At 44.5% G+C, this 12,616-nt stretch overlaps 1 protein-coding gene across 1 annotated transcript in view; it reads right to left on the minus strand.

Annotated features, from left to right (window-relative positions):
• Positions 1-12,616, minus strand: part of LOC122715818 (protein 60A) — a 30,663-nt gene that overhangs the window by 8,172 nt on the left and 9,875 nt on the right. Inside the window, exons 2-3 of the mRNA XM_043938302.1 lie at positions 8,595-8,781; positions 4,345-4,499 (exon numbers count right to left, since the gene is read on the minus strand). Coding sequence (XP_043794237.1) covers positions 4,345-4,499; positions 8,595-8,781 — 342 coding nt within the window. The remainder of the gene's footprint in view (positions 1-4,344; positions 4,500-8,594; positions 8,782-12,616) is intronic.

Below are 12,616 nucleotides of genomic sequence, written 5' to 3' on the forward strand. Positions count from 1 at the left end.
ATATATATATATATATATATATATATGTGTGCGCGGTGGCTTCACCTGTGTGCGCGTGAACGCGCGCAGAGGTGTGCGCGCCTCCGATCTTGTGTTTTATATTGAATGATCAAAGGTAAACCGGTTGTGCTCGCGAACGAGAGGAGCAGAGAAGTGGAGAGAAGCGAGAAAGAGAGAAAACATACAGGTGCGAGAGGTGGGGAGAGGGGAGGAGGATCGATGTGGGGAGTGAGAGAAACCGGGGTGGGGGGGGGGGGGGGAGGAGGTGAGAGAGGCAAGCAACAAAATGATCTAGGCGCGGCAAACAACAAACCGTACGCACGCACACCGGGACGTTTCAAGCGTTCTCGCGTGTATGTACGCGTACGTGGTCCCAATGCCTCGTTTCATATCCACGATGTCGTTATAATGCCAGACTTCTCAGGTGTTACCGTGAGCAGCGTGTATCGCGGCGAGGATACAAGGATTACAAGCTAGACACGCGCCGTTCCTCCACGATCACCGAACAACGCTAGGTATCCATCAAACGCTCGTTTCTCAGTCCTCGTTCGATCGAGTCGAGTCGCTTCGATATCCGTATATAGGTAACTCGACTTCGAGTTTGTTTTCGTACGTAATCGAGTCGAGTTAATAGACGAGCGAGTCGACGTTGTTTAGAGTCGATTGCGATATGATTTTTTTTTCTTTGTTTCTTTTTTTCTCGTGAACAACGAGAAAATAAGAAAATAAGAAAATAATTTGGAAAAATTTTTAAAATTCGATTCTCTCGATCCGACAGGGAGATCTCGACAAACTGAGACATCGAACGAAATGACTCGGTTTGAACTCGGTTCGTCTGGTTGGCTCGTTAGTAGTTGCTGCCTTCGTTTGACTTTTATTCCCTCTTCCTTCTTCTCTTTTTTTTCTTGTTTTCTTTTCTCTCTCTCTCTCTCTCTCTCTCTCTCTCTCTCTCTTTCTTTCTTTCTCGTTCGAGCTTCCCTTCGTAGGGAAGAGAACGATCTTCGAATCATGGGGACGGGATGAATTGCGGTTTTTAAATAGTGCTCGAGAAAAGATGTTCAGATGTGAAGTATTTAACGCTCGTGTTTGTTCTTTTCAACATCGTACAATACGCGAAGTAGATTTAGGCGTCAAGTGTTCGACGCTTGTACCTTTTTTGTGTGCGTAATATCTCGGCATTAAGGATCGAGTCGAGAGGAAGAAGATACTAGTTCTGCCGGTATGTCAAACTAGTTTAACCATGGGAAATTAAATAATTCGATGGTATTCCTTCGCGTTAGAAGGAAGTTAGAAGATGGTTGAAATTTCAGGAAGAGGTAAAGGTAAATCGTCGCTTGTTTTCGATAAAAAAGAAAATTTAATTTCCTTCTTTTTTTTTTCCGGCCGAAAAGGATGAGAGATCGGACGTTGAATCGGATCGATAAAAATCGAACAGGCTTTTCGACATGTCTCGACGAAAAACTGAGATTTCTCTACTTGAAATATCGTTCCAATTCGTGCGCGTGGAAAAACGATAATTTAATAATTTGACGGCGCAACGAGTATTCCCCGGTCGGTGAATCGGCGCGCGAATTGTGTGCAACGAAATTAGGTGGGACGTGATGTAAAGCATTCTACTATTATCCAATTATTCAACGATCGTGATCCAATTTGCTGGCTCGTTAATGCGAGCCGCCCTATCTCGATCGTTTCTCATTCTTCAGAATATCGAACGCGATCGGTTTTCGATCCATTCGTTCTACGCGGAGCAAAGTGGATCGCGCACGCGAATACGTACGTACGTGGACTCGTAGGTGGGATAAAATGCCGCGCAAGAATCGTGAGTTTTCGACTCGATGAGAAATTGGACGTGTGAAGAAGGATGGTTACTTGAGCGAATTACGTTTAATAGTCGGAGAAAATTCGATTGCGATTTTTCCCAACGTTCCCAACGGGCAAGGTATCGTTAAAGAGCGATTAAAGAACGATTTTTAAAGAAGGTACGAAACGGCTCTCGAAAAACCTGTTCATCTCGCGCAGCAACAACTCCTTAAGAGTCGAAGCCCGATATAAAGATCATCGATGGATCTTGCCACTTTTTCTCCCGGTCGGATACACCGAGAGAAAACACGTGTTCACCGAGAATATTAGCCCGAGATGTTCGTGGCCGGGTTGTTTTTCGTGCGTTATCCCGAGATGAGATTTAATCGGGCAAGGCTACCACATTCCCACAGGCGAGCGGAGAAGAGGAAGAAAAAGAAGAGGAAGAAGAAGAAGAAGAAGAGGAAGGAGGAGAAGGAGAAGAACGTCGGTGGAAGGGAAGGAAAATCATCAATGATCTAAAGCCGATCGGTTCGTGGGGCAGGGCAACAGGTGTACCTTATCCGAAGGATCGAATCGAGGTAATCTTGCCTCGTACGGCTCGCGACGATTCTCATCTGAGATTCGGTGGCAGAATTGGATTCAGGGGCGTCCTTATCTCACCATCTGGGTCTTCCACTCTCCCGTTCATGCCTCTCTCTTTCTCTCGTTCCTCGTTCCTCGAACGTGGTCCCGCCGTCCCGCTTCGTCCGTTCCTCGGGCTGAATATCCCACGCACGCGCATCTCGCCAGTATAGGAAGACAAGACGACGCCACGGCTTGGCCTCTCTCGTCTCTCGATGATGTATTCGTGGTGGTTGCCTCGAGTAGGAAGGACCTCGAGTGACGCACGAAAACTCGCGAGGACCGAGCAACGTCTCAACGATTCTTCTTTTACCCTCCTTTTTTTTCTTTTTCCACTACTACCCGAAAAATCTAATCGTTTCTCTTACCTCTATTTCGACAGGAGAAAAACCTGTTGGTCGAACGATCTTTACACACATTTATGATTCTTTGCAATTTTTTCCTTCGAAAGTTTCAAAGTTTTGTCGTATTTCGCGAAATCAGAGAGTAGCCGAGAGTATTTAATTAAAAATCAATATTCGCTCGAATCCGTCGAAACAACGTTTTCACACTTTCGTAGCAGAAACGTTGTTGGGTCGGGCGATAGGATGGACGAAGACTCGGGGGGGAGGGGGGGGGGCGAGGCGGAGGATGGGAAATGGAAAATGATGGCGGTTGAAACGGATTGGACGCGTGCACGAGCGAGATCGTAGGAAGAGAAATGGAGCGGAAAGGTGGAGAGGCAGGCCTGGTACGAAGCCATCGCTAGCGGATCGGTGTTACATAGGGGGCGAGACACGGTGTACGAGAGCGAGGAACGCTTTTCAGCGTCGGTGAGTGAGAGCGTGGAACAGGTGTACGCTCGAGAAAGCATATATCCCGTACACATCCTTCTCCGGGTGCCAGGTGTACAAGAAACGATCGGAATTCACCGCGTCGAACTTGTGACCCCGAAGTAAGTTTATTAGCCACGATCTATTGCCACGATACGAAGCGTGCGCCGCCTCTTGTGTGTTGTTCGAACGCGCGCATTCTGTCTCTCTTTCTCTCTCTCTCTCTCGTGTGTCGTGTAAAATGATCCGCAAGCGTACTTTTCGATTTATCTTTCCGATTTTCGAAAGTATCTTTATTTTTTTTTTTTTTTTTTTTGTTTAGATCGAGGAATGAAAAGTTTAAGATTTCAGCGAAATTCCATTTATTACGAATTATATATACGACCGAGAAATAGAGTTTATGAAATAAGTATTCATCGATTCTTCGAGGCATGGAGAGATTTGGAATTTTTCAAAGTTAGCGAATAAAAAGAATTCCATTTATTCGTCGAGAAATGAATGAAATGGTTCGTTTAAAATAGCTAAGAGTTTGCCGGGTAAAAGTTCATCGATTCTTCGAAGCGAGATAAAATTTAAAAATTTTCAAAGTTAATAGCGAATAATAGAATTCAATTTGTCCATCGAAAATTCGTATAATTAAAGTAAAAGAGATCATCGTTAGAGATATGGAACTTGTCAAAGTTTGGCATAATAAAATTCCATTTATACGAATCCATTGAGAAATAAAGTGGAATTTATGGAATGAAACGTTCGTTGATTCTTCGTGGCATTTGAAACTTTTCAAGGTTGGTGGAGGAAAGTTCACAAAAGTTGGCAAACTTTGAACAAAATTCTTAAACGACGAATCTCTCGTGAAATATAAACGGAAACATGTATCGTGTTGATCGCATTGAAGTTGGCAAGTGCACAGGAAGTACCGTTCCTCCTCGATGCTTCACAGACTTATCGAAAGATAAATCACAGACGTTTTAAAATTAGCCCTCCACGTTGTATCGAATACGTTTTCTTCGCTTTAATTTTAGAAAAAAAGATTGTGAAAACGAGAGAATATGAAAATAAACGAAAAATGGTAGACTTTCTTTTTTTGTTTTTTTTTTTTTTTACTCACCAGAACGATCCGCGGGATGTACCGACAGATATAATCCCTTGTTTCCATCAGGATTATTCACCCAATGGGAGAGGGATTCGCTAATATTTAAAGTCAACCACCCTTCCTTTCCTGTCGTCGTGTTCACTGCGTCTACGTATTGCAACTCCCTTGTTCTACAACAAATTGTTAAAAATTTCAATCGTGTAAATCTATATCTATTTTCTTTCTTTTCTGGAGAAGATATCGAAAAGTTAGAAATCCTTTTTTCGTTCCTTGTTGAAAAAAAAGAAAAAAAAAAAAAGAAAGAAAGAAAGAAAAAAGAAAAATAAATAAATTCATTCACGTTTACAACGGTTGGAAAATAAGCGAAGCAAAATTATAGGCATATTAGGCTTTCAAAACAATGTGTCAAACATCCTATTCCAGCTCTAATGTTACCTCCTGACTAACAATAAGCTGGTAAGCATTGCAACGCATTAGCCGCTAAATGCTCGGTGTCACTAATATCTATGCAATTTTCCTTGCATATATCAAGGAAAAACTCGCGTCACTCATTACGTTAACACGCAGTATGTGTGGACAGCGAGCAGAAAACACACGTCACATGGGAATTATCTCGCTGATCAAAACAAACATCTTCTTTACCAATACCTCTCCGCGAACCAAACTTCAAATATTTTTCTTACTCCGCGTACGTCCGCGAAAATTACCGAATTCGCGCGAAAAATAAATAATAAACGATCGAGATAACGAAATACGAAATACGAAAAGAGAGAAAAAAGAAATAGCAGATCGCTCGAATATTTAAATCAACGTTTCCTTCGTCGTGTCGCGTAAAACGTTTTATCGGATCTCTCGAATTTTCGAAATCTTATTTTTTCTTTTTCTTTCGATAGAGATGGAAAATTTTATCGGATCTCTCGAATTTTCGAAATCTTATTTTTTTTTTTCTTTCGATAGAGAAAGTTTTATCGGATCTCTCGAATTTTCGAAATCTTATTTTTCTTTTTCTTTCGATCGAGAGATGGAAAGTTGGAAGAAAGAGAAAAGAAAAAAAGAGCGCTCGATTAGCTTTTGCGGCCAAGTGTACGGGATCTGGGAATCGACGATAAGGACGAAGAGTGTTAATTGGCAAAGAGCAGGAAACGACGTTAGACGGTCAAAGGCGTATATTGTTTCTCTAATAGGAACGGTTGCACGGTTTCGAGGCGCGCAACTCATCGATAAAATCGATCAATAGGAAATCGAATCCTTACGTAACGAGGATGGAACGATGCTAAACCGAGATACGCGAGGGGACGGGGCTCCTCGCCCCCGTGATTCCTCCACGGATCGTGACTCGACGATTCGCGCAAATCCATCCATTGCGCGTGCCTCGTGTCAATATATAAGATTTCAGTGAAACACACTAATCATTGTTCATTGAGGGAACGGGGATCTCACCTCTGATCCCCGCGGACTATAACACATTCCTTAAACGACGCATTTATCTTTTTCCCGGGACTGATTATCGTTCTCGTAATTGAATAATTGGGAACGCTAAAAATGTATACGGATGAATCCTCCACGTTCCTGCATAAATTTTTTTCACCGTCGATTGTGCGCATTATCTTCCAGCACAAACATCCGCGCTATTATTTTTCACCTCCTCTTTCTCATCCTCTTTTTTCGTCTTTTTTTCTTTCTTTTTAACAACGATCCATATTTTTACACCGTTTCGAACAATTTTTTATTGTTATTTATTATTATTATTGTTATTTATCTAATTAAATTCTTCTTTTTTTTTTTTTGTTAAGTAATATTTGCTAAAATTTGTCGATTTTTGCGAAGAATGATTTTAACGATGTATACGTATATACATATATTTATTTGTTAAGATTTATTTGTTAAGAAAAATTTTGTTTGTTTGTTCGAAACGAATTCTTCCGAACACAGAGATGCGATTGCTTAGATCGTTTTGCATGCTCGGCTAGGAATGAATCGTTGAATTCCAAAGTAGTAAAGGATCGAATAGATTTTAGCATCGCGCAGCTGTGCATCGAGGAACGCAAGAATCCGATGATGAAGAAATCACGCGGTTATCAATCAACTTTTAGCTTTCCTGTTGGTGTTATGTATATATTTGAATTTCAAAGCACAGCCGTTACATCGTAATACATCGAAGAGAACATTATTTCCGCGGCAAATTGAATACCATTAATCTATGACTGAATAACTAATTGAATCTTAACAATTTGTTGAATGCGAGTTGCCTGAAAAAACAATCGACGAGCAACGAGAACGCGTCAATTGTTCAATTTCATCATCCAGAAATTATTAATTCGAGATAAAACGTACATCGTTTCGATCTTATAAAATCCGATAATTATCCGTGACAGCGGACTAATGATCGTCCAACCTATATATTAAATCAATTTCTCCTTAACCTATATAACAACAACCAAGTTTCTTCCAATTCGTAAAAATTTTGAAGAATTAATTGAAATTTTTAATTATCGATTATTCTAAATTATTCTAAAAACTTTAAAAAAACAAACTCGCTTCTCTATATTCCCCTTCCTTCCCATAATTCAATTTCGAAAAATTAATTTTTACACGAATCATTGAATGAATTTTAACCTTTCTTAAATTTAATCATATATTCCATCAATCCAACGATACGATAACGATTTCCAAAATCGGGCGATTCGATGACCGAGCGTAACGAAGAAAAAGAAGAAGAAGAAATCTCGTAAGAAACCGGCCGCTGTTGAGAAAAATTGACGAATCCCTAATTGAGTCTAAAAGCACGAGACCCTGAGCCTCGTTACGAGGCAAGTGTCACTGTCTGACTTTCGTCGGAGTCGGATTCCTCTTATCCGTGGTTCCATAGACAGCTGACGCGCTCTTGCGTGGTGGTATCCCTACCCCCGCGACGAGGGGAGGGGGAAGGGAGCTCTTATGGAAACCTGGCTGGCGCGCACACGTAAGAAACCAGAGTCGCCAGCTTGTCTCGGCTGGACCACAGAAGGTGGAGGAGGATAAAGAGGTGGAGGAGGATGCGTCACGCATCGAGTTTGACGGAAGAAGGCGAAGAAGAAAAGTAGAAGGAGGAGGAGGAGGAGGAGGAGGAGGAGGAAGATGATGGAGGAGGTGGTGGTGGTGGTGGTGGTGGTGGAGAGAGGGCTCTGTGCGTGCGTGTAACTGCGTAGGCACGGCCAAGTAACTCGTGGAGCTCTTAACTCTCCGGAGCTCGGAGCCCGTCTCCACGGCTAATTTACCTCAATTTACGGAATAGCGTTTCCTGTCGGGGGCCTGTATATCGGTCAGGTCGCAGTACCAAAGTCTACGGAGGTATCGGGCACAGGGATGGCTCTAGACTAGCTGTCGCCATCCGCCACGCCGCCCTTCCACCTCTTCCAAACGGACGCGTGCACGTTCCAAACGAGGGATCCAATCGCTTCCACTGCTTTTTGCTCCATTTTCTTTTTCAACTACGATAATTTATTAAACGATGGTTTATCGATCGTCGAAATGTATGTATCGCGTACGTTGAGTTCAATTTGGAATTTGGAACGAGAAATAATATAGATGGAAAGAGTTGATGAAAGAGTTCTGGAAAGGAATCGTCGGTGGACGGCCCTGGATATGAATGAGAAAGAATAAAGAATCGGAGGAGAGATTCGGGTGGGCTGGTCCTCGAAACTCTCACAGGTAGAACAAATACCTGAGATTTTTTCGGCGACTTAAGGACGGCCTAATTAGAGGCACGATGACGATGTCAAAAACCACGGACTCTGGCCGAAGGCGAACACGAAATTGGTCTAGCTAGCCGGCCGGCCGGCCAGCCACCCACCCTGCCACTCTCCTGCTGACAACCTCGTGAAGAAAGAAGAGGAGAGAGCGAAGGAGTACCGTTTTTCCACCACCGACCTTCCCTCCTCCTCGCTAAGCGGTTCAAAGATCAAACTCGAAACTATCGTTCCCCGGTCTGGGAACACCAGTCAACCAGAGTTGAGTGCAGGTAGGACCGATACCTGGATACACTTTTCCGGGAACCGAAACCTTCTAATTGCCGACACGACAATTACATTAAGGGAAGACAGGAATTTCATTGCAAACTTGCTCGACGAAAAGAAAGAAAGAAAGAAAAAAAAAAACACGATTCGCCATATTTTTCAACCATATACTTCCTTGTATACATATTTATATATATATATATATATATATAATTCTCTGTATTATAAAATATCGAATTTGTGAAAAATGGGATGCAAAACAAGACTCACCCGTCTTCGGTTCTCAATACCCGGTAGGCCGTGATCATGTACGATCCACGATTCCTCCGATTCTTCACGTCCATGCTGCGATAGAGCCTGAGCTCTGCACCGATTATGTGTTCCCCGGGTGGTACCTCGGAGACGTCAAACCAGAGCCTTTTGCCGCGCTCGTGCCTCACTCCGGCAACGTGATGATCTGCGGATCGAGAAAAAAGCGTCTCATTAACCGGGCCAGCAACCAGGGATCAACGATCGTTCGAAAACGTAGTTCGTTTACGACTGAGGGGATTGTCGAATGCCATGTTCGCAAATCGTTCTTCTGCTCTTTATCGATCGGCTGGATCGAATTCTTTCCGACAAATTCCTTCCTTCCTTGTAAATGTGGATGGATTTTTATGTCGTAGATAGATTCTAGAACGCGATACTGTCTATAATGCGATTGTAATGGGATTGCAAGAGAGAGAGAGAGAGAGAGAATGGTAAAAGGGAAGTAAAAACGGATCGTTATTGTTCGATGCAATTACAAGTTCGGGTAAAGAGATTATATCTCTCCCAAACAAGAGAGAAGCGTGATGACCGTCGATGAATTGTAGATTCGTTCGTTAATTCTTGGAGTAATGCTCGACGATCACGATCATAGTCGATATCGAGTATGATATTTTATACTCGAAGAGAGAAAGAGTAGGCTCGATTTCGTTTTCGTTACTTTCCTCGTTTAAAAGTAATTATTTCTCTCCCGTTTTCCCTTTGTCGTCCGGTAAATAGCCTTTAGACGTTATCTATCTTCTCTTCTTCTCTTTGACGAGGAAAAATGGAAGTTTGGGAAAAGGTCGAAAATCTCGATAATGCTCGGTTCACCGAGCAAAACCTGTTCACTTACGATAAATTTTGAACCCCGTCGTCCCTAATTGTCGTCCAGATATCGCCTTGGGATTCCTTCCATTCCATCCCAAAAAATATCCACTCTCTAAACCGCACTCTTTAAATTCTATTTCTAAACGCGCGAAACGAGCGTTCTACCAAATTTTTCTCGTTCGCTCTGCAAAAATTGATTTCCCAAGATAAAAAGGTAAAGTCTTCGAAATGATCTTCGAAGAATTTCCATTTTCGATCGTTAAAACTCGAACAACGTAACACGCGCAAATGCGGTTACTTGCGATCAGATTACGAAACCCTTAATTAATTACACGGCCGAAGAGAAAGGGAAGAACGAGAAAGAAAAAGAAAAAGAAAAAAAAAAGGGGAAGACGAGAGGCAAGAAAAGGAGCGGAAAGAGAAGAAAGAGAAAAAGAGAAGAAGCGCATATACCACCGACTCGAGGTGGTTCGCAACGAGGTGGCCCTGGACGAACCTCCTCTTTCCCCAAGGAAAAAAAGACGTATCGTTCCAAAGTAGCGATCCGACTTTCGACAAACATCGATCAACGACCGTGTTCCACCCTCCCCTCCCTCACCAACCATCGACGGTAATTCCACGCTCGTTCACGGCTTCAAATCAATTTTCCCCGAAACAACTTGGATCTCCTCGCTCGCGTCTCAATCCCCTCGCGCAAAAATCCCCCCCCTCTCTCTCTCTCTCTCTCTCTCTCTCCGCCCGATCCCCATCGATCGAACGAAGACTCGGAGGAAGGGATGGTCGAAACGGATGGTAGTGTATACCCTATACCCGACACCGATAACCGGCTATCCTCTCGTTCCGGCACGAGATCGATAAGGGAATCGTTACCCTCGTAAATGAGAGGGGTCCAGAAACGAGCCGTGGACAATTCGCAGCGTGAAATGGTCCTTTTTTCTACCGCCAAAGCGAGCGCCTTCTCCCCTCTCTCTCTCTCTCTCTCTCTCTCTCTCAGGGGGGAGCGGAAAGGGAAGGAAGGAGGGAGCAGTAGGTACCCTTGTTCCTCCACGTTGTGGTATCCGGGCATAGCATAAGGAGGAGCCGTGGGACCCCCTTAAGTAATGCCTAATGTTTCTCCCGAGGAGGCCGACTCACGACGAGGGGAAGAGCTAGAGAAGAAGGGGGGAGAGAGAGAGAGAGAGAGAGAGAGAGAGAGAGAGAGGGATAAAGAGAGAGAGAGGGGCAAAAGCGAAGGAGAAAGCCGAAAAGAAGGGAGATGGGAGGACGAGGGCATAAAAATTTGTTTTGTTTTTCTCTCCGGACGGTCGCATTCCAACGGCACCTGATTGCCGCGAGCCGAGCTGGACCCCTCGGCTCTCGGGGTGGTCCCGAATAGCTTGGGACCATCCTGGACCGCTCCACGACCGACTGGACTTTTGTTTTTTACCCCACCACCGACATCCTACTCTTTCTCTCGCCCCTCTCCTCCTCTTCTCTTTAACTCTCCGATCATCCTCTTCGAGATAGAGGGAGGGAGGGAGAGAGAGAGAGAGAGAGAGAGAGAGAGAACAGAGGTCCTGATCTTCTCCCGAATCTTGCTTCCTCCTCGTTCCACCCGTAGCGTAGTAACATGCACACGCGAGAACTCGGAAAGAGAAAGAGAGGATAGAGAGGAGGAGATCGAAGCAACTCTCCGACCGTGCCTCTCCTCCTCTCTCTCTCTCTCTCTCTCTCTCCTCTTTTCGTAGGAACGCTCCACACGGTTCTTCGTTCTTGCGATATTTTCCTGGAAATATCCGTGAACCGTTTCTAGGAGATGCAACTAGTTTCGCGGGTTGATCGACGATGAATCGATCCCACCACCACCACCACCACAGTTCGACAACTTTCGATTTGGGTTGGATTATTAGAGTCGGAAGGACGATCGTTCGAGCGGCATCGACCGTGGGAATATCGTCTCTTTCCCTGTAAAGATCGCCCCGCCGCGTTTGCAGCCTTTTACGTATATACTTTGCATAATTGCGCCCTCGATCGATCGAGCGTCCTTGGCCGAGGTTTACCGAAATTACCAAGGTTTTTTAATTTCGAGATGAAATTTGAAACGTAGAAACGTGTATCTTTAACCGTTTCGAAGAGAATCGTTTCGATGACTAATTTACTTTTCCCCCCCCCCCTCAAATATTTCCACTTCTTATAATTTAATATTTCTCTCTCTCCCGATGACCCGCTCTCGAAACGATCAAATTTCTCGAAATGATCGATCGAACGAACGAAGAAACGAAAGAATGGAAAGAAAGTCGTAATCGTAATAGGCCATGGTAACCCGAACGAAACTCTGCTCGCGAGGAGAATTGTCCGTGGTGAAAGGAGTTAAAGAGCGGAAGAGCGGCGGACGAGGAAACCGAAACTCAACAGCCGTCGCACACGTCGGGCCTGATCATTAGTCTAACTACGGGCAGAGTGGTCGCGGCATTCGCCACTTTTAAACACCGCGCAGAAACAAGGAACGGTCCATCCATCTCGTTCCGCTACGTTCCCCTCTCGTTTCCTCCCCACGGCTGCCCTCCTCCGAAGGAAGGAGGCAGCCGCCCTCGGCGGAAGATAGATAGATAGGGGAGAGAAGGAGAGGGCCTGGGAAGAAAGGGAGCAAAAGGAGCGTCCAGGACGAGGCAGGGCACCCAAGTTGAGACATTTTTACCTGCCCGCGGCTTCACGTGGGGAGAGATATTGACTCGTCTTCCCCGTACGGGTATCCACGCGATTCGCCGGACGACGGAGAGGGAACGGAGATGGGAGAAACTTTGTATAATATATGGGCCGCGCCGCGACTCCACACGTACGTGTGACCACACGCCCGCAAAATTCGTCCAGATGCACGTATCCCCGAAAGGGATCCGACCGGCCCATAAATCGGCCCATACTTTTTAGGGGAGTAATCGCGAGTCCCCCTCCCTCTTTCTCTGTGACAAATGGAAAGATCACCGGGACTAATTACGCCGCCAATTAATATCATCGACGAGTTTTATCATCTCCTCTTCCTCCTCCCCTCCATTTTCCAATTTCTTCAAATTTTCTTTCGAATGGAACGACGGATGAAAGAGATGGATGAAATTATTTTCACGAATTGTTTCGCAAGAGGACGCTCGAGTTTCGGCCGGTCGATCGAGGCCGATAACGTTTCTAGTTTCGGTCGGTGA

The sequence above is a fragment of the Apis laboriosa genome, unplaced genomic scaffold, assembly GCF_014066325.1.
Source record: "Apis laboriosa isolate Shangri-la unplaced genomic scaffold, ASM1406632v1 scaffold40_cov151, whole genome shotgun sequence".
NCBI lineage: Eukaryota > Metazoa > Arthropoda > Insecta > Hymenoptera > Apidae > Apis > Apis laboriosa.